This window comes from Heloderma suspectum, chromosome 1 (assembly GCF_057233095.1).
Source record: "Heloderma suspectum isolate Gila_16-S chromosome 1, 16-S_ref, whole genome shotgun sequence".
In the NCBI taxonomy this organism is placed as follows: Eukaryota; Metazoa; Chordata; class Lepidosauria; order Squamata; family Helodermatidae; genus Heloderma; species Heloderma suspectum.
Genome location: NC_139458.1, coordinates 359,797,763 through 359,820,153, shown reverse-complemented (window position 1 = coordinate 359,820,153; position 22,391 = coordinate 359,797,763). Strand labels below are relative to the sequence as shown.

At 42.8% G+C, this 22,391-nt stretch overlaps 1 protein-coding gene across 4 annotated transcripts in view; it reads left to right on the top strand.

Moving 5' to 3' along the window:
• UNC93A (unc-93 homolog A) overlaps positions 1-22,391 on the top strand; it is a 44,475-nt gene that overhangs the window by 6,628 nt on the left and 15,456 nt on the right. The window contains exons 2-7 of one of the 4 annotated variants that reach the window (XM_084832075.1): positions 6,996-7,141; positions 7,237-7,438; positions 8,833-9,014; positions 14,195-14,424; positions 17,958-18,086; positions 21,541-21,752. In XM_084832075.1, the coding sequence (XP_084688201.1) occupies positions 7,352-7,438; positions 8,833-9,014; positions 14,195-14,424; positions 17,958-18,086; positions 21,541-21,752 (840 nt within the window). In that variant the 5' untranslated portion in view covers positions 6,996-7,141; positions 7,237-7,351. Of the gene's footprint in view, positions 1-6,995; positions 7,142-7,236; positions 7,439-8,832; positions 9,015-14,194; positions 14,425-17,954; positions 18,087-21,540; positions 21,753-22,391 lie in introns of those variants that run through there. The other 3 variants (XM_084832069.1, XM_084832062.1, XM_084832083.1) reach the window with 3 other exon arrangements.

The following is a 22,391-nucleotide window of genomic DNA, read 5'->3' as shown; positions in this document are numbered from 1 at the left end:
TGGAATAAAGGTCATTTAGTGTGAGAGACCCTGGAGGTTGACGACATCATCCAAAGGGCCCACAGACTTCCTTGAATAACCAATCTCAATAGCAGGATAAAAACTCCAAGTGAAGAAGCCCAAAGTCTTGAACAGTTGTGAATTGTGAAGACTTAAAGCCCAAAAGCCCGAAAAGCCATTAGTGGAGGAAGATTTAACTTGAAAAAAATAAATATGAGTGTAGGGGAGGGAAAACTAAAAATTGGGGAGAATTGGGACTCAATTACATCCATGTGGTGTGTCTTTAAAAAAAAAATCTAACTAAAGGTGAACTTTCTTGATGTGAGGGATCATCAGTCTCTATGGCCTCTTCATTCTCTCATGCCTGTGTCTGGGAGCTTTTAACGGGACGTTTTTGGAATTCCCTGTGTATCTGAGACCTGAGCCTGAAACACAAAGCCTGTTTGGTTCTTGGGAGACAACTTAATCTTAGGTGCCCTGACAGAAAGAATGAAAGGGTGTCAAGACTGATACATAGCAGGCCTGTGGGATATGTTCACAGCTTGGTACAAAATAAAAAGCACTTCGGCCTTATCAGATGTCTGTGGTAAAGATGCAATGCATTCCTTAGAAGGGAACTCACGCACAGGGAGTTGGAAAATCCCATCCCTGGACTAGCGATATAGGTCAGCACAGGCCAGGCCAATCTCAGCTGAACTAACCAACATACCTTCATAATGAGAGCTAAGGTTTTATATTCTTGGGAATAGTTTTAATGCTGGGGAGCCCTGAAGAACATTAAGACTCTAACTGAATTTACACTGGGGCATTTTATTGCATGCTTTACAAGTATTTCTAGAGAATAAAATGATTAACTCCACTAGTATCAGCCCAAAGGGTCAGAGACGTAACACACCTTAGGGAATCTCTGAGAATTGTTGTTCACAGTCCATTCCTCATTTGACGGCAGGCTGCAATGTAATCTAATACCAGCTCCTTTAAGCCTGTCCTGCATTTAAGCATGATATCATCATGACTTTCCAGAACAAAAAGTTCTGGACAATTCATAGCAATGTGATTAACTACTTTCAAGCCCTTTGGGTATTTAGAGCACTGATGTGGATTGGAAAGGGCCTCTGCTTCACATTCTCCATCTTTCCATTCATGGGATGACCCCAAGTTCTAGTATTATGAAAGAGGAGGAAAAACTTCTCCCTATCCACCTTCTCCACACCATGTATAATTTATACAGCTCTATTATGCCCATTACTCAACTTTTTTCTAAACTAAAGAACCCAAATATTGCCATCTTTCTTCATAGGGGAGTTGCTCAGCGGCTTGATCTTTTTAGTTGCCCTTTTCTGCACTTTTTCCAACCCTACAATATCTTTTCTTAGCTGCGGTGACCAGAACTGGACACAAGTGTGGCCGCACCATTGATTTGTATAAGAGGAGTATGTTCTTGGCAGTTTTATTTTCAACTCCTTTCCTAATTATGCCTAACATGGAATTTGCCTTTTTCACAGCAGCCGCACACTGGGTTGACATTTTCATTAAGCTCTCCATCACAACCCCAAGATCTCTTTCTTGGTCAGTCACTGCCGGCTCAGATCCCATCAGCTTATACTTGAAGTTGGGATTTTTTTGCCCCAAAGTGCATCATTTTACACTTGCTTAAACTGAACTGCAATTTCTGGCCTGAAATTTTCTGGATCCTTCCTACATTGGCTATTTTCCAGTCCTGTGCTGTGGTACAGAGGCTGATCTTAGGGACGTTACATATTTTTGTTAGAAGATCAACAATTTCACATTTGAGTTCTTTAAGAATTCTCGGATGGACCCCACTTCAAGCTGATGATAAGTTTGTTTTTAATTTGTCAATAAGGTCTAGAACTTCATCACTTGTCACTTGCCTCAGTTCCTTTGACTCCCTTCCTGAAAACATCAGTTCAGGAACAATTATCTACCCTACATCTTCTGCAGCGAAGACAAACACAAGAATTCATTTAGCTTCTTTGCAATCTTCACTGAATTGGAGAAGGGACAGGGACACCATGAACAAGATACTGGTTGGATCCAGAATCTGTCTCCAGCCTCCTTGTGGTATCCTCTGGAACAGGGCTCCTTCCGTCCATGAGAGGCTTCTGATCCAGTGGAGGAACCCCGTTGGCAGAATGGAGGAGGCTGTGATCTTCATGGATTCTCCAACAGTCCCCTATCCCACTTCTCGAAAATCTGTTCCATAGGGTTGTGGTACCCTCTGGAACAGCAGCAGAAGTGGCACTAAGGGCTGCAGACGAAGGAGGAAATGGTGAATATATCGTCTCTCTTCCTCTACTGCCAGTGAGAGCATTCCACTCAGGGAATGCTCCCACTGGCAGAAAAGAAGCTGGATTGAACCAACTGTCACGTCACATATTTCTTTAACCAAGCTGGAAAACTTATTTCTGTCTGTCTAAGGTGTGCAGTTATAAGCAAAGGTAACTCCAGAATCCTGCCTCATCCTATGGTCTCAAACCCTGGAGTTAGCATGTACTTTCCTTCAGGTCCTGAACAGCAATGTTGTGCTGCCCTCTAGTGGCTGCTCAGTGGCTCCCTGCTTAGTACTCTCCATCCACAACACATTCTAGAGGGATAGCGGTGCTACTGTGTTGTAGTAAAAACTACAAAGAGTTCTGTGGCACTTCGAAGCCTTAATGCATTTATTGTTGCATAAGCATTTGAGATCCAGACCCCACTTTGTCAGATGCAAGAAATGGTATGCCAAGTTGGAGGTAATATATACAGCAAAGGAGATCGTTACCTTGTCGTGGTGCTGGAGCCTGAGCACCTCAATGACGCCATGAGCTAAATCCTGAAGGGACACCCAAGACGGGAAGGTCATGGCAGAGAGGTCAGACTAAGTACGATCCCTGGGGAAGGAAACGGCAACCCACCCCAGTATTCTTGCCATGAAAACTAAATGGATCAGTACAACCAGAGATATGTTGGTATACCATCGGAAGATGGGACTCCCAGGTCGGAAGATGGTCAAAATGCTACTGGGGAGGAACAGAGGATAAGTTCAACTAGCCCCAGATGTGATGATGCAGCTAGCTCAAAGCCGAAAGGACGGCTAGCAGCCGATGGTGCTGGTGGTGAACGACGAATCCGATGTTCTAAAGATCAACACACCATAGGAACCCGGAATGTAAGATTGATGAGCCAGGGCAAATTGGATGTGGTTATTGGGGAGATGTCAAGATTAAAAATAGACATTTTGGGTGTCAGTGAACTGAAATGGACTGGAATGGGCCACTTCACATCAAATGACCACCAGATCTACTACTGTGGACAAGAGGACTACAGAAGAAATGGGGTAGCCTTCATAATTAATAATAAAGTGGCTAAAGCAGTGCTTGGATACAATCCAAAAAATGACAGAATGATCTCAATTTGAATTCAGGGTAGCCATTTAACATCACAGTGATCCAAATATACGCCCCAACCACAGATGCTGAAGAAGCAGAAGTAGATCAGTTCTATGAGGATCTGCAGCACCTACTGGATAGTATGCCAAAAAAAAGATGTTATTTTCATTACAGGAGACTGGAATGCTAAGGTGGGTAGTCAAACGACACCTGGAATTACAGGCAAGCATGGTCTGGGAGAACAAAATGAAGCAGGACATAGGCTGATGGAATTTTGCCAAGACAACTCACTGTGCATAACAAACACTCTCTTCCAACAACCTAAGGGACGACTTTATACATGGACTTCACCGGACGGTCGACACCGAAATCAGATTGACTACATCCTTTGGAGCCAAAGGTGGCGGACATCTATGCAGTCGGTAAAAACAAGACCTGGAGCTGATTGTAGTTCAGATCACGAACTTCTTATTGCACAATTTAGAATCAGACTAAAGAGAATAGGGAAGACACAGAGATCAGTTAGATATGAGCTCACTAATATTCCTAATGAATATGCAGTGGAGGTGAAGAATAGATTTAAGGGACTAGATTTAGTAGATAAGGTCCCAGAAGAACTATGGACAGAAGTTCGCAACATTGTTTAGGAGGCAGCAACAAAAAACGTCCCAAAGAAAAAGAAAGCCAAGAAGACAAGATGGCTGTCTGCTGAGACATTGGAAGCAGCCCAAGAAAGAAGGAAAGCAAAAGGCAACAGTGATAGGGGGAGATATGCCCAATTAAATGCAAAATTCCAGAGGTTAGCCAGAAGAGATAAGGAATTATTTTTAAACAAGCAATGTGCGGAAGTGGAAGAAGATAATAGAATAGGAAGGACAAGAGACCTCTTCCAGAAAATTAGAAACATCGGAGGTAAATTCCAGGCAAAAATGGGTATGATCAAAAACAAAGATGGCAAGGACCTAACAGAAGCAGAAGAGATCAAGAAAATGTGGCAAGAATATACAGAAGATCTGTATAGGAAGGATAATAATATCGGGATAGATTTGATGGTGTGGTCAGTGAGCTGGAGCTAGACATCCTGAAGAGTGAGGTTGAATGGGCCCTAAGAAGCATTGCTAATAACAAGGCAGCAGGAGATGACGGTATCCCAGCTGAACTGTTTAAAATCTTGCAAGATGATGCTGTCAAGGTGATGCATGCCATATGCCAGCAAATTTGGAAAACACAAGAATGGCCAACAGATTGGAAAAGATCAACTTATATCCCCATACCAAAAAAGGGAAGCACCAAAGAATGTTCGAACTATCGAACAGTGGCACTTATTTCACATGCAGTAAGGTAATGCTCAAGATCTTGCAAGGTAGACTCCAGCAATTCATGGAACGAGAATTGCCAGATGTACAAGCTGGGTTGAGAAAAGGCAGAGGAACTAGAGACCAAATTGCCAATATCTGCTGGATAATGGAGAAAGCCAGGGAGTTTCAGAAAAACATCTATTTCTGTTTTATTGACTATTCTCAAGCCTTTGACTGTGTGGATCATCACAAATTGTGGCAAGTTCTTGGTAGTATGGGGATACCAAGTCATCTTGTCTGCCTCCTGAGGAATCTGCATAACGACCAAGTAGCAACCGACTGGTTTAAGATTGGGAAAGGAGTATGGCAGGGTTGTATACTCTCACCCTACCTATTCAACCTGTATACAGAACACATCATGTGATGTGCTGGGCTTGATGAATCCAAGGCTGGAGTTAAAATTGCTGGAAGAAACATTAACCATCTCAGATATGGAGATGATACCACTTTGATGGCTGAATGTGAGGAGGAGCTGAGGAACCTTCTGACAAAGGTGAAAGAAGAAAGTGCAAAAGCTGGGTTGCAGTTAAACCTAAAAAAACCAAGATTATGGCAACCAGCTTGATTGATCACTGGCAAATAGAGGGAGAAAATGTGGAGGCAGTGACAGACTTTGTCTTTCTAGGTGCAAAGATTACTGCAGATGCTGACTGCAGCCAGGAAATCAGAAGACGTTTACTTCTTGGGAGGACAGCAATGACAAATCTTGATAAAATAGTGAAGAGCAGAGACATCACACTGACAACAAGGGTCTGCATAGTTAAAGCAATGGTATTCCCCATAGTAACCTATGGCTGCGAGAGCTGGACCATAAGGAAGGCTGAGCGAAGGAAGATAGATGCTTTTGAACGGTGGTGCTGGAGGAAAATTCTGAGAGTGCCTTGGACTGCAAGAAGATCAAACCAGTCCATCCTCCAGGAAATGAAGCCAGACTGCTCAATTGAGGGAATGATATTAAAGGCAAAACTGAAGTACTTTGGCCACATCATGAGAAGACAGGATACCCTGGAGAAGATGCTGATGCTAGGGAAAGTGGAAGGCCAAAGGAAGAGGGGCCAACCAAGGGCAAGATGGATGGAAAATATTCTGGAGGTGACAGACTTGACCTTGGGGGAGCTGGGGGTGGCGACGGCCAACAGTAAGCTCTGGCATGGGCTGGTCCATGAAGTCACGAAGAGTTGGAAGCGACTGACCGAATAAACAACAACACAGAGGGTGTTGGCGGGAAGAATGCCTGTAAACAGCATAGATGGACCAGTCCATCGATTGTGCACATTTCTCCTAGTATGTGTATTTTAGTATGCATTTTTGCAAAATATATAATGCATTTATAACATTATTTCCCCTTATATATACATTTTTTTATTGGACAGCTCCATCGTAAAGTTCAGAGAAGCACAACTTTCTAAGTTTAACTGAGATTCAGTTTGCATAGTAGTTTGAAATTGCAAAATTAGGTAACTTCACATTAAAATGCAAGCGGAATGAATTTCTCACCCATCCCTACTAAACAGTGGGGCAAGTAATTAATGAAACCTAAGGCGCAGCACTGCTCTTTTATTTTGATTTATTTATTTTGCATTCCATACCTTCTTGGCCCCATTTTTACAAACATTTTCCTCCTCTGTTTATCCCTGAGAGAGATACAGTGGAGTTTAACTACATAAATATTGAAAGTATTGTATTTTTCACATGGAAAAATATTGCATTCTATTCTTTTAAGTATTTGCACTGTACTTTATATTTTTAACTGTTTGTGTGGCATTTTAGTCTTCTGTTTCTAATCTACCCAGAGAACACTGGTTATTGTGCAGATTAAAAATATAAATAATACATTAAATATAATAAATAAATAAATGGAGTTTACTTTTTATTTTTATTTCAGAACTCAAATTCATGTAAACATCTAGGACTAACAAAAGAAACAGCATATATACTGAGATGCTGCCCAGTCAAAGTAAAGCACTTCTAAAACAACGGACAGCAAATTAAAAATATCAATATACTAAATCCCCCAGGTCTGACTGAGTTGGTGAGAGATCCTTCACTACACGACTATCCTTATTTGTGCATGCAGTGCATTCATAGTGGTCATTACATAGAAAGGAAGACAGCTTCATGTTCCCCTGTCGTATAGAGTTTCTCAGTTACTAATAAGTACTATGATTCCTTTAAACATGTTATGCAACTTTCTAAGTATAACTGTATCCCACCCATATGTTCTTCAAAACTCTTTCCTCTCTGCCAGTTTACAGTGGAGGTACACATGTTACATTACACTGCAAACAGGGAATATGACAAATGGTCTCACTGCTGGAAGAAGTTTATATAATGGAGTGTAAGGGCAGATAATGTGTAATCGGTGGAGCCCTATAAATACTTCAGAACAAGTGAGTAAGTAACAGTTTCTTATGGTGTTCTCAGTATTGGAGAAGGCAAAGTTCACTGGCAGGTATCCAAATGGCTAACGTGATTCCTTTGCATTACAGACAAAGCAAAGCCAGAACCAGGCTGCCATTGCGTTCCCTTCCCTAGACTCTCTCCTTCTGGAATGATACACTGAACACCTTCATTGGTCGGGTTTTTACCTTGTGGGACCCAAGCATGGAGAAGCATCTGAAGAATATCCTTGTTATTTCATTTGGATTCTTATTTTTATTTACCGCATATGGAGGGCTCCAGAGCCTCCAGGTAAGTGGACTACACTTGGATGCTTCCTCAAAGGTGGGATGTCCTGCTATGGGATGTATATTCTTGGAGGAGACCTTTGAAGGAGATATGTGGGGCTGTAACAGCCTTCCCCAAATTTGTGCACTCTTGGTAATGTTGAACTACAACCCCCAGAATCCCTCAGACAATATGGCTGGCTGGGGGACACTGGGAGTTGTAGTTCAATGCACTTGGAGGGCATTAGGTTTGAGACAACTGGGCTATAAAGTAGGTGGATTCATAATGGAAGAGAGACCTAAAGACCATAGAGACATAAGAGCCCTTTTGGATCAGGCCAAAAGTCTAACTAATCCAGCATTCTGCTTCCTCCCATGGTGGCTACCCAGATGCCTCTAGAATCCCACAAACAGGGAAGGCAATTGCCCTCTCTCCCTGTTGCTTCCTAGTAGCTTGTATTCAGTGGAATGCCACTGACTGTACATAGAGGCTCTATAGTGCTATCCTGACTAATAGCCATTGATAGCCATGATTTTGTCCTGGCCTTTCTTAAAGCCATCTATGTTAGTGGCCATCACAGCACCTCATGGCAGAGAACTCCATAACTTCATTATCCGGTGTGGGAAGAAGTACTTCCTTCTGTCCATCCTGAACCTACAACCCACCCCTTAATTGGGCAGCCCTGAGTTCTAGTATTGTTCTAATATTAAGACAGAGGGAGAAACATTTCTACCTATCCAATTCCTTCATGCCATGCATAATTTTACAAACATTTTTTCCCTATAAAAAATATTCTGGCATAAGCTTTCAGGGACACTGTCCACTTCATTAGATGAATAAACTGCATGAGATGCATGATCAGATTAGGGAAAGTCATCCAAAGCCATCATGGTTGTCCGTTTCTGAACTTTTCCCAGCTCCAAGTAGGCCATAAGAGAAAAGAGAGAGAGAGAAATATCACATTGCTTGCAGATTTGGGTAGACTACTCAATTCTTGGGAAGACGGCGGGGGCTTCCTTTTCTCTTTTAGGAATGCTTGGGGGGATGGCATGGGATGGGGCCTTGAAGATCTGGGAGGCCATTTTCATGAGAAAGTGCTGTACCTCTATTTGTCATTGCTAGTTGGTGGGAAGGGGAGCACTTTGCTGCCCAACAAAAGGAGAGGGTCATTATTTATCTCCTCATTGCTCAAGCAGGTTCTCTTCTCTCCCTTCCAGGCTTGGTCAGTCCCACAGCCACAGACACATAGCTCCCCGATGCTCCAATAAACAGGCTGACTCTGCTTCATGCCTCTTGGGGCCAAAGAGGGATGCTTGCCTGTGGGCTCATTTCTCTCTCTCATTCACACACCGCCCATCTGTCAAAGTCCCCTATCATTTGTTGTCAACATTTGGACCCATTACATTTTGTCTCTGCAGAGCAGCCTCCACTCTGAAGAAGGCCTGGGTGTTGCCTCTCTGAGCGTAGTTTACGGTGCTCTTATCCTGTCCTCCATGTTTCTCCCACCATTCCTCATTAAGAAGTTTGGATGCAAGTGGACCATTGTGGGTTCCATGTGCTGCTATATTACATACTCTTTGGGCAACTTCTATGCCAGCTGGTAATACTGATCTCCTGCTTCCTATAAGATCTGCAGTTTGGGGGACTGTAATATATTTTGAACCTGACTGATATATCACCATGGAAAATCCAGTATGAAAATCTTCAAATTCTGTTTGTAGCATGGTCTTACAAAACATAACTCTGAAAGTCAGTTTGAGGATTTTATATGACCAGAAAACCTTAATATTTTATTGTCATGTCACTAATAGAAGTACCAAGCTGAATGCTTTGGGGCTGGAAGTATCACCGGGGTCTTGGGAATCAAAGGGGGGCAGCTAGGAGCAAGGAGAGAGGAATGTGTCTTATGAATTTGGGACTTTGCTGAATGTTTTCACTCTAAAGTTCTCTACGGCCTTTGACTGCCAGTTAACTAACTATAGTTAATAATACACTTCAAAGAAAGCTAAAAATGGTTTTAAATGGTGTTGTACTGACAAGGATTAGTACGGGAATCATCTTTAGATCCATTTTTCATTTTTATATAAAAATATGCACTGTCAAAGCAGAATATCAAACTACAGCATATTGCATATGTTTGTTTTTAAAAATCATGTTATTAAAAGAATAGCATTGCTAAAAATGATCAGATCATAACAGTTTATCAGGAAACAATATTTCCTAAAAAATCTTTTATCAAAGATTTGAGTCCTAATAGTCTGTGCAATCCTATGCACTCACACCTACATGGATGTGAGTTCAATGGGATTTACTCCCAAGTAAGTGTATGTAGGCATGTTTGCCTACATACACTTACTATGTATGTTTAAAGTAAGTGTATGTGCAATCCTATGCACGTTCATACAGAAAAAAGCCCTACAACTCCCAGCATTCCCCAGGTAGCATTCTGGCTGGGGAATGCTGGGAGTTTTTTTTTCTGTATGAATATGCATAGGATTGTACCCTAAGTCTATACATTCTTATAGACAGTTGTATATCAAGCTTTTTTGGTAAGTATATCTTATACACTGGGTTGGATCCAGAATCTGCCTTCTAAGAATGGAAGGGTTGTGCTCACAAAAGCTTGCTCCACCTGATTTGGGGGGATCTCCCATTACCCACCCCTGCATCAAAGCTCACCCCATTCAGCAGGGTCCCCTGACAGTCTGTGTAGCATGTTCAGTTGCTGGAAGAGGTACCGTGGGGAGGAGGGGGCAGGGAAGTCCACTTCTGCCAGCCTAGTTGTATGTGCCTAAACCTGGATTTAATCCAATATTTGTTGCTCATTAATTGATAAGCACAAACTTTGTACATATTTGACCTTGAATAATACAATCTCATCCCTGTTCATTACTCAAATAACTCTTTGACCAAGTGATACAACTCTACAATCCAGCAGTCTTTCTTTGGATACCATCCAGGTCATCAGGCCAATTAGTTTTGTATGTTTGTTACCCAGAATTCATTGAAAACCTGCTTGGATTATGGTGTCTTCTCTTTAAGTACTTTTTACTTATTTACATCTTCAGATTGTTAATTATGTATCATTAAGCATTTTTAGCTGCTCACCATTTGGCATTTAATAAAAGACATATTGCTTTGAAAGAGGTGAGTCAGCCATTTCTCAGTAGCTATCCCAGCAATTCCAATGAAGCTTTTGTTTTAAAATCCTTGACCTAGGTCCAGTCAAGGTAATTCATCAAGTTTTTGTTTCACTTGATGGTGCTTGATGTCATCCTATGACAAGTTGGCACAATCATGATTCTTGGGTGTTTGCGGCAGCTGTAATATGTAGAGTAGTACTATCATGTGGAGGCATTCCATGTTATTGCCAGAAATATTTCATAATGATATGGAAATATTCCGTGCAATGGAAGCAATCCAAGCAATGTGCCACTATCCTCATTATGGTTGCTATGTGGGGCGTGTGCCACATGGAGGATGTTTTGAAAAGCTTCCATGTGACCATCATAATGCAGGCTGGCCCCCAAAGTTGCATCCTCAAAGAGAAGGTGAGGTGGCTCTTTCCAGCAGGTTTCCGGCCTTAGAACAGGGGTGAGGAATCTCAGGCCTGAGGTCCAAACCCAGCCTGCTTGGGTACTCTCAACTTGGCCTCCAGGGGTTCCACAGATGGCCTTGTCCCCTTCTGCCAGCTCCATCCCTTTTCTCCAAATCACCCACCGTTTGGTGGTTTCCCACGTTTTGTGCAGTTTTTCCCCAATCTAAAAGGTTGAAATGCCTCTCCAAAGGCTGAGTAACTGGCAGTAAGCGCTATAAGCTACTGTATGCTGGTGTTTGGGGCCCCACCCCTCTTTACCTTCAGCCCTGCTCACCACTGGAATGTGTCCCCTGAGAGCTTCTCCAAAACCGAATTTGACCCTCAGCTGAAAGAGGGTCTCCACCCCTGCCTTCGATATTTTGATGTTAAAACTCAAAAAGATACCACCTCCAGCCTGGACTGGAGTTCATTTTAATGACACACAGAAACAGAGAATGAAAGCTGGGAAATTGTTCTCTTCATCCCCTCCCACTGGGACCAGGGGTGCTACTGGATGGTGGGCTCCTGGTACTACTCATTAGAAAGTGTTGTGCAGCTATTTTGTCTTTTTCTCCTGAATGGATCCTCTGTGGTAAGAGAAAAGATGGAAGAAGCAGTGGGCAAACATGAGAGGGTTATGAATGGGAGATGATGACATCCACGTAAAATTTGGTGAATGAGGCAGGGCAATGGCACAATGAAAGCTTTGTCTGGAAGCACCCTTGGTACCCAAAGCTGGCCCTGGCCTGTGAGTTATGGGAAGAGGCAAACAGAGGTGCACTGAACAGCTATGTGAATTCCTTCAGTCCTCCTTGCCTGGCTTCCATCATCCATCTACCCTTATTGAGATTCAAGGGCCTTAGTACATCTTAGTTTGGCACCATCAGAAAATAGATGGTGCCAATCTCAGATGTACTAAGGCACAGAGGACAAACAACCCTTCTAATTTCATCTTTTGAGGGATAGAATGTTGGCTTTAGATCAGAATTTTCTCCACAGCTGGAAGTTCTTCAGATCACAGCTTTTGCTTTAGACCATTCTGTGGGTTATCATAGTTTGGAGTTTCAGGCCACCTCTACATGTCAATGAGGTATTTCTCATGAGAACAGCTAAGCACATCCAGCTTTTTTTGCTGGGCCATCCCAAAGAGAATGAGAAAGCAGAATAAACAGATATAATGTGCAGCATATTATTTAAGCTGGGCTTGTTTACAGCCACTGCTTTTGTAGCCTAACTGATCACTAGTCTCTCCTTCTTTAGTAAACAAAGCCCTGAGCCAATGCAAACCAAGAAAAGGCCAGTAAATATAACATCTAATGGCTGGTGTTTAAGTATAGTCAAACTTCAAAGTAGGGAAGGAACAGTGCACCTAATGTTTTGTTATCCGGCCACCTTCATTTCCACCAGGGTCCACTCACTACAAATACAATAAAGGTGTCTTGGGGGCATGTGATGAAAAAGTGTAGTGAACCCATACAGAACCACAGACAACTAGCTCTGTTACCACTGAGCTTTATTAGCTTCATCTGTTCACATAGATTAATATGAAAAGGAGAGACAACATCTTTCCATAGCACCCTGGTTCTAGAGTTTCATTATGAAGATTGTCAGTGATGGAACTCAGAGCCAAACTGGATGTGATATGAGTGTTCCAGGATTGGAGCTTTCAAATCTATTATTATTATTATTATTATTATTATTATTATTATTAAGCAGCTGCAGGAGGCCCCTATTTGGATGAGGGACATGGCATGGGGGGAGAAGGTAACCCTTTGCCACCATGCTGATTCCCCAGATTTAAGCACATACAACTAGGTTAGCAGAAGTGGACTTCTCCTTTCCCTCCTCCCCACAACACCCCTTCCAGCCCCCTGAAAATGCTGCACTGAGGGTTGGTGGAGCCCGCTGAATGGGGTGAGCTGTGGAGCAGTGGGGAGAGAGATCCCTGAAAATTGGGCAGGACTACCTTCTGTGAGCAGGCCCTTCCACCCACAGTGGGCAGATCCTGGATCCAACCCAGCTGCTATTAGCTATAGAGGAGGAAACCATACAGGTACCCATTGTGCTTGTATATTTTCCCCTCCATCACTAATAGCAGGCTCAGGAGGGTTACTTGCATTTGAGAATTAGCATAGCAAGTAGAGTTATATCCACTTCCTCTTTGCAATGGTCTGATCCAAATCACCCACTCCTGCAACTGTGTTTTGGAGAAAAGAAAGGGGGGTTTCTCATGACCCCCACCATTCATGGAAAGAAAGAAGGGGGCCCTTGGCTATGCATACTATCCGCAGCCACTGCAAATCAACCACTGTCTCCCCCTCCCCTGATGAACATCCGGTGAATAGTCATGAGAATCTCTTTTTTTCGTGCACGGAGAGCCCCTTCACTCAAGGAGGAACCCTGCCAAATCATTTTCATGGAAGTCCACCAGACATTCTTCCGGGGAGGAGGGGAGTGGCATGCAGTTCTGGCAGCAGGCGGGGCTAGCCACGTGGCCTCAAGAACCCCTCCACATATTCACTATGTGCTCAGAGGGGGTTCATGTGAACCCTCCTTAAAACAATAAAGGCCCCTTCCCTTGCTGCCAATGTCACATCTCATTTGACCCTCAGTTGATTGTTCTTCAGAACCCCCATAATGTTTTGTTAGTAAGTCATGTACATGAAATGTTTTCAGTACCTCCAAAATGTTTTTTCTAGTACTTCGCACCTGCCTGTTCTCATCCAGTTTCATGACTCATTATTATGAGGATTCTCAGAGGACCTAACCATGTTTCCCCCACAATTTACAACGCTGTTGTGAATTTCATGGGGGCAGCTACATCAGACTTTTCTTCACTGAACTTGAATTGAACCAAATATATAATTCTAACCTGCCTACTGGACCAGGATAAAAAAAATATATTGACATGAACTCCAAGACTTATGGAGATCTCCACGTATAATACATCATCAAACAGGAATTTTGAGCATTGCGAAAAGTGTGATGGGCAGGTGTTGAATGTGTGTTAGCAATGGACTTTTCATATGCTTTAGTTTCTTATGGATCTTACCACAAGATGATTTTTTAAAAATCTCATTACAGTGTAAAGACAAACAATGTGTGTAATTTTGAGTTTAGTGGTGTAATAGGCCACCTTTGGCCTCTCTCTCAGGATGAGTTAGTTGCTTGAAAGAGATAACTGAACAATATATTTTTGGCAGGTACACGCTGATCCCCACATCCATGATCCTTGGGCTGGGAGGAGCACCACTTTGGTCAGCCAAGTGTACATATCTCACCATTGCTGGCAACTCATATGCTCAGAAAGCAGGGAAAAGCAGAAGCAACGTTGTCAGCCAGTATTTCGGAATCTTCTTCCTGATATTCCAGTCCTCTGGAGTCTGGGGGAATCTTATATCATCCCTGGTATTTGACCAGACATCCAACAAAGGTAAAACTATAAATAAATACAGAGCACAGCAAGATATGAGGATCATGTCATTTGCAATTAATGTAATCAGAAGAGGGAATGTTTTTTCAAAGTTTTTTTCCCCATAAAATTGTGTATCTTCAAAATAATCATATTTATAGTTGTCCTCTGTGTCCTCCAGTTACTTAGAGAAGGGCCATAGCTCAGTAGTAGAGCACAGACTTTGCATGGAGGAGATCCCTGGTTCAGTTTTCAGCATCTCCAGGTAGGGCTGGGAAAGACCCCTGTCTGAAACCCCAGAGAGTCACTGCTGCACGGTCAGTATAGACAGTATAGACAGTGCTCTGCTGCATGGACCAATGGCCTGACTCAGAATGAGTTGGCTTCCGATGAGCTGTCATGCTCCTTGCATGCTTGAAATGATGCATATGGAAGCTTAAATGGGATGGACAACTCATTGTCAGAGCTAGCAGGTAAGGGAACTCCTCTTCCCCTTTGCCAATAAGGGAAAGGGAACCTTGCATCAGCTTTTGCTGTGCTCAACACCACAGCTTGGAAGAACAAAAGATGCCTACCCATATATCGTTTCCAACATTCTTTATCACATTTATTTATTTATTTATTTATTTATTTAATATCCATTTTAATCACCCCTCCACTCATGAGTGCATAAAATGCAAAACACACGCGCTAAAACAAGGCAGATAAAATGCAGACATTACAATAAAACAACTGCTCCTTGATCCTCTAAGATCAAGGAGCAGCATTAATCAGTGAACACTTGGCAAAACAAAATTGTTTTTACTAGCCATCTAGATGCCAATGGCAAGGGAGCCAATCTATCCTCCCTGGGAAGGGAGTTCCAGACCCAGGTTGCGGCTACATAAATAAAAGCTGCCCCTGTCTCAAGTCTCCACCAACCTCATCTCTCTAGGGCAGGGGTCCCCAACCCCCAGGCCACGGACCAGTACCGGTCTGTGGCCTGTTAGGAACCAGGCCATACAGCAGGAGGTGAGCATAGGGGTGTGCCAAACCCCCTTACCTTGGGTCCGTGGGGGTCCACGGGGGGGAGGGAGATGATCCATCCCTCCCCCCCGGAATCCTCGCCGGCCCTGACTGGCTCCGCTCCACAGTGAGTCCGCAGAGCTGCCGGCCGGCTCCGGCTGCTGGCGGATGTCTGGCCGCTGGGACAAGGATGCCATTTGCATCCCTGGTCTTCAAGTAATAGGCTACATAAATCCTAACATAGTCTATTACTGCAAAGAACATGGACACAAATGGACACACACACCCCAGTCCATGAAAAAATTGTCTTCCACGAAACCAGTCCCTGGTGCCAAAAAGGTTGGGAACCGCTGCTCTAGGGCAGGGCAGGGCAGGGCAGGGCTGGGCAACAAATGTCCCCTCTGCATATGCCCACCATCCCTTGTTAGACCCCTGCCACCACCAAATCGTCATCAAATTTCAATGGTGCATGGCAGCAATGAGAAAAAGGCACATTTTCCCTCTAAAACAGGTGTGCGTGGAGCATGTGCCTTATTTTAATGCAATATCATGCTCCCTGAGGTTTCTGGGAGTGCTATTTTGCATTAAAACAAGAGACATGTTCCCCATGTACCTTGTTGTAAAACGTAAATGTGTGTTTTTCTCACCACTGAACAGCAGCAATACAGTAGTGGTGATGCTCCTAGAACATCTTCCCTTGGATGTTCTAGGAGGTTCCCTTGGAGGTTCCAGGGCGCAGAAATTGGCCCCCACAACTTCCAAAGTTGCCCACTCCTGCTCTAGGGGATGGAACATGTAACAGGGCCTCAGAAGATGAACAAAGGCAGGTTCATTTATTTAACTGGAAATAGCTCTGAGAACACCGGTTGGAGCAGTGTGTGTTTAAAATAGTGTTGTGTACCTTTGTGGCAGGGACATTAGGCAGAGTGAGGCAGTTGCCTCAGACAGCAGATCCTGTGGGGCAGGAAGCAGTGGTGAGGGGTTGAGGACAGTGCTGTGTGTGCCACATGGCCTGCCCTACACCCCCAAAGCTAGCCTGCTGTCCCCACGTGCAATGAATGAATTCTACTGCCAGTGTTGAAGTAGGATTCAACTGCCAGTCTAGTTGGCTTCTATATATGGAATGGGGGAGAGGTGCGCCATCTTGTCCTTTGCCTCAGGAGGCAAAATGTCTTGGGCCAGCCCTGCTTTGTGGCCTTCTCCAGCATCTCAGTCAGGCAGTTTGTTTTCCATAGAAGGCAGTGATCCAGATGAGGAAAACAACAGATGTCACTCCCCATCAGACAATTCAGGCCTCTCTATAACTTTCCTCACAGATCTTCCCTTCCCAATAAGTCCTCTCCTTCTCTCTCCCTCCACCTCCCTCCCTCCCTCTCCCACCCCACCCCACCCCCACATCTCTCTCTCACACACACAGACACATGCACACACACAGAGTTCTTTAGGTTTCCAAAAGTCTTCCTGACCTTCAGAACCCACCTCCAGTCCCTACACACCACTTCCACTAAAGGCTGTCTTTTAAAGATGCATAACTTTATGTGACAATATCACTGTTCATTAGTCCTGTAATGGTTTAGTCTAAGGATTTATTTTTATTTTTGGCAGTATTGTGATCAGCCCAGGAGTTAAGGGATTAAATGAACTGTGATTGTTAACTTGGGCCAGGTGGAGTTATTAGGCCAGTTCAGAGTAAATCCAGGGATAACAATAAAAGCAAGATTAGGGGCAGATTAGTGCTAAACAACAGTGGGACCAATTAAAATGACCGTCCTACAACTTCAGTCTTAAATAGATTGCTGTTGATGGATAAAATTCCAGTGGCTGACCAGACCAAAAGGTGCTGCTCGGAAATGCTGTTGAAGTGTTACAAGGGATCATAACATTTGACCATGGCTCAAAGACATAGTGACCTCCCTGTGGAAGAGCAATGCTTGGAAAGGAGAAATAGTATTCTCTGATGCCGTAATTCTTATGTTTACCAGCCAATATGTGGGGTCTCTATCACTGGGACAGGAAAGGCCACTTAGACAAAAATGCTTTTTGCAGCGTCAGAGTGCACAATACTGCACTTACACAGTCATCATCTATGATATGGTTGGGAAAGCTGTGGCCTCCAGATGCTTTGCCCTACAACTCCCATGACCCCTCACCATTGGCTATGCTGGCTAGGGCTGATGGGAGTTGTAGGCCAAAACATCTGGAGGGTCACAAGCTCCCTCTTTGATCAGGGAAGGGATATCAAGCTTCCTACACTCATGGAACTGTTCCCACATTGATTTGCCCACTGAGGAACCAGTGCATGTGCTGTGGAATCCCTGTGCAAAGGAATTTGGGACAAATTCTAGGATTTCAGGAATCTTGTCCACCATTATTGATCTCATTGGAGAAGAGAATCCTGATAAGATTCTGAGAAACCCTCACAGTTCTTTGGTACACAAATAATTATTGTGTGACCGTAGCCTAGTTGTATTTATGATCTCAATTTTGACCTGGACTTTAACCGCTAACCAGTTCTTTTGTTTCATGGTTTTTTTTTAATGGACTAGTAGAAATCTCAGACGCAGACCTGGCATGCTGCGGTGCAAATGACTGCATTACAACAAATACTACGAATAGCACTGTGATGTCAACAGGACCATCTGATACTTTGATCTATATTCTGCTGGGAATCTATACAGGTAGATGCTCTCAGGGATCTTTTATCTCACATACAGGAATGTGTATGTAAATAAAATATATAATTTACTAAAGCATGGTCAGAAAGCATCTGATGCAGCCATGTTGATGATGCTAAGCAAGCCTGAGAAGAGATGGACAAATCAGTCAATTTTGGTTTCTCTCCATTTCTCATTTTTCTAATCTTTAGTTCAGTTCATCCCAAACTTTATGAATCTTTTTTAAAGTTTTTTTTCAGTTTATGAAAATATTTGAGCATTTTATGTGCATTTCTCCTAATGCATGCACTTTTCCCTAACATGCACATTTTTTTATGGGATAACTCTATTACAAAATTTGGAGAAGTGCGAATTTGAAAGATAACTGTGTTTTTGTTCACATAATGATTTGGAATTGCAAAATTAGGAACATTCTCATTAAAAGGTGAACTGAAGAAATTGCTCATCCATCCCAACACCTGGGTCTGGTCAGTGTCAGGATGAGAGGCTACCTGGGAAATGTATGCATCTTGCCTTGAATTCCATTATGGCAAGATTAGAGTGTAATAAATGAACAAAATGCTGAGGTTTAGTTGAGTAAGTTTCCTCCTCTATATGCTATTCCAAAAAGCCCTGAAGGTAGAGCCCTGATCTTTAAGGGCCAAACACATGTAATGCAGGAGGCCCATGACTGAAACTACTGCTTTTAAAACACAGAACTGTAGGGTGCAATCCTATGTATATTTAGACAGAAATAAGTTCTCCCAGGATGCCCCAGCCAGCCATGCATAGGATGCACCCTTAATAGCAGTAGGGGAGAAGGTAGCAGTGGGGGAGGGGGGCGGCTCTGATTTTGACTGAGTAGTGGTGCCAGGGAGAGTGTTTTACCTTTTTCCTTTGCACCATTTTCCCTACTGAAATCACCTCCTTTCAAAGCTGATATTAGCCTTCCTGTGGGAAAAAAAGTCAGGCATCACATCAATTATGGACATTGATCTTTTTTTTTTTTAAGAGGATTCCCCTAAATATAAATATATTTATTAGTCCTTAAAATAGCAGGACCCTTTTGCCTATCCTGGTTTCCCATTTCCCAAATGAAAAGATAGTGTATCGTCATGGCATGATGTATGAGCACAGTCAACGGATATGAAAAGAACAAGATATATAAAGTATCTGCCAAAGCATAGAGAAAAGAGGTGAGCGTTTCTCCATCCAGGAGAGTCCAGACCACCTAATTCTGGACTATTCAGTTCGGATTATGGCAAGGGACTGCCTACTGTAATTCCACCTATGCTGTGTTTGTTTCCTTCTCAAGATCAGGCCCAGTTTCAAGGAACAGGGTGTATACATTATTTATGACTTATAAGTTATATTTTGTATATTTATATAATGGAAATCAACAGGACACTATATATCTGTAAAGTTGGTTCATACAAGATGCTTCTCCACATGATTCCTCTCCTCAGGGACAGGAAAATAGGAAGCTGTTTTGTACTGAGACCATTGGTCCATCTAGCTCTAGAACGTTGACATTGCTGGCAGCTGCTCTCCAGTGTTTCAGGCAGGATTTCTTCCTATCCCTACCTGGAGATACTGGGGATTGAACCTGGGATCTTCTTCATGAAAAGCATGTGCTCTGTTACTGAGCTACACCCCGCCCCCAAGTCAAGGAGGCTTGTGTTTGAACTGAAGCAAACTCTCTTCAAAATTCTCTACTGAAAAATTTGATACTGAAAAATTTTCCAGATATTCTCTGAATACTCACATATTTGCTGAATATTCTCCAAATATCTGTATTTGATACTAAATGGTACTTGATTTCAATATTTGATATGTAACAGTTCATATTTGACAGTGGACATGCAATGGTATTTGCATTTGACAATACTGACTGATACACAACACAGTGTCACAGTGGTTTTCACAGTTTCAGCCTTGAAGGAATTCTTTCCATGTTTGACTTGATGCCAAAGAACCTCTATGCATTGAAAAGGATATTGGATCATTTTCTAGGCTGCCCACTCATTTCACATCAGCCACTGCTCAGCCTCACCATCACCCACTGTGAATTGTGGGTGTATCAGGACTGGGCTTTGGGGAGCAGTCTGAGGTGAGCCAGGAGCTGAAGACTAAGAACTGTGAGGCAAGTCAGTAGTGAAAAGCAAATCAGGACTGAAGGAGAAGCCAGGAGGCAGAGCTGAGAAGCAAGCCATAATTCTAGACCAAAGAACAACCAAGGATACACAAACAAATCAGAGCTCAGGAAAACATTGTTGCTCAAGCAGGGCTTAACTGGATTAGGAAGTCCTTTTATACTCTTTTCCTGTTGAGGAGGATCCAATGGCCAGCCTAGGTGGATGGAGTCAGCCCAGGGACACCTGCAGTTCAGTGCCTCACCACATCAGGCAGTTGTCCACAGATCCCATCAGCTCCTGATAGAGTGTGTGTCCCTAGAACATACCCAACATTGCCTTTCACTGTTCACTGCAGAGGAAGAATAGTAGTGGTAGGGAAAGTGTATTTCATGGAAGGTTGCTCACCAATCACTGAACAATTTTGTTCTCTGGAAGACAGTTTGAAAAGCACTACTATATCATACCTAACAGTATTTGATGGCTGGCATGCAGCATGAATGAATGTATTTGGTTGTTGACATGCAATGCTTTAAAGATTGCATGGCATTTAATAAATAACATGCACTAATATTTAGTATTTGCCAGTATACAATTATGTCTACCTTGTGATAGCTAGAGGCAACCTGCCAAAATCATAACTATGAGGAAATACCAACAGGTCTAGAGCCTTCAAATTAAAATGTTGGGGTCAACATCTCATGTTCGAAAATGTTCATTCAGATTTTGAATGTGAAATGTCTCACTCAAAACGTGAGCAGCAAAATGGGAAAATTCATCAAATGTTGCATATTTGTGAATATTTGCTTCACCTCTAGTTTATATAGCAGACAGTTGCCTAAACCTAAATTGGCCCTCAGTTAATGTAACAAAGCTTAACGTTCCAGTTCTGTAGTATGAGTTCTCTTTTCATGTACATTTTGGAAGGAAAAAAAATCCTATCACTAAATCTGAAGACAGAGGCTCAGAAAACAAATTCATCTAGAAGTAATGTTGACAGATGCAAGGACAGTGCATCCATGCTGATTTCTGCATAACCTCTGACCTGACCTGGAAGGGTAAAAAAAACTCCTCTTATGCAACAGCAGCACAGTGGGGTTTTCCAGCTGTCATAACACAAATGTCACAGCTGAGAAAAGCAAATTGGGCATATCATTATAATAAAGGCTTTGGCTCAAACCAGGGATTTTATTTAAACTCTCTTTTCCTCTGAGGTTGGATTTAAATTAGAGTCACTTATTGGCCAAGTAATCTCACCCCGTAATTCAGCTCTGATTAAAAAATAAATAAACTGCTTGTCACTTCTCGACTTCCATTTTATTCTAATGTATCCTTTAATTCTTCAGCTAGCGGGGTCCTAGCGGTGTTGATAGTCATTATATTTCTGGATCGGATCACAGCCAATGAAGCAGAGGGTGAAGCAAACAAGATATCATCCTTTTGGTCCACTTTCTTGGCAACATTCCGACATCTTAAAGATAAACGCCAGTGTCTCCTGATTCTTCTGACCATGTACAGTGGGTTTGAACAAGGATTCCTTGCTGGTGACTATACCAAGGTAGGAATGTGAGTGAAACAGTTGTTACCTCATCTACTTGGGTTACTTATTAAGTACATGAAAATATGCAAATTGTGTCCTCAGGATACTTTTTGATGAATCTGCCCCACTGTTTTGTTAATTCTAGATGTGGGTCTCTTCCTCATAGGAGACCACTCCAACAAATCACACGAGAATCTAAAAACATAAAGTGGAAATGGTTTACATCTATAGCTAGTTCCAACGAATGCATATTCCCAAGACATTTGATTTGCAATACACAAGTCTTTTTCAGAAGTGAACACATGTATACCTGATCATATTACATTTTTTAGACATGGCTGTGTAGTGTAGCAGCATGTCTTAAAATGTAGCACGTCTTTGCATGGCATTGTCGCCGAAGGGCAAGTAGACACTATCATGAATGGCTAACCTCCCTTCAGATTGCACGTGGGGGGTTGCACATTTGAATGCTCCCCCTCTTTTGTTAAAAAGGGGCTCTCTACATGTGCAATGCTGACATGTCAGCGAGAAAAGGTTTTAGAAGGGTAAAACTGTTGTTGTCGGACTCCCACTTTCCACCGCACGCAACTGACAAAAGGGACCCCGAACCCATCCAAGAAGTCTACAGAAACAGCGAAGAATCAGGCTTCTTATATC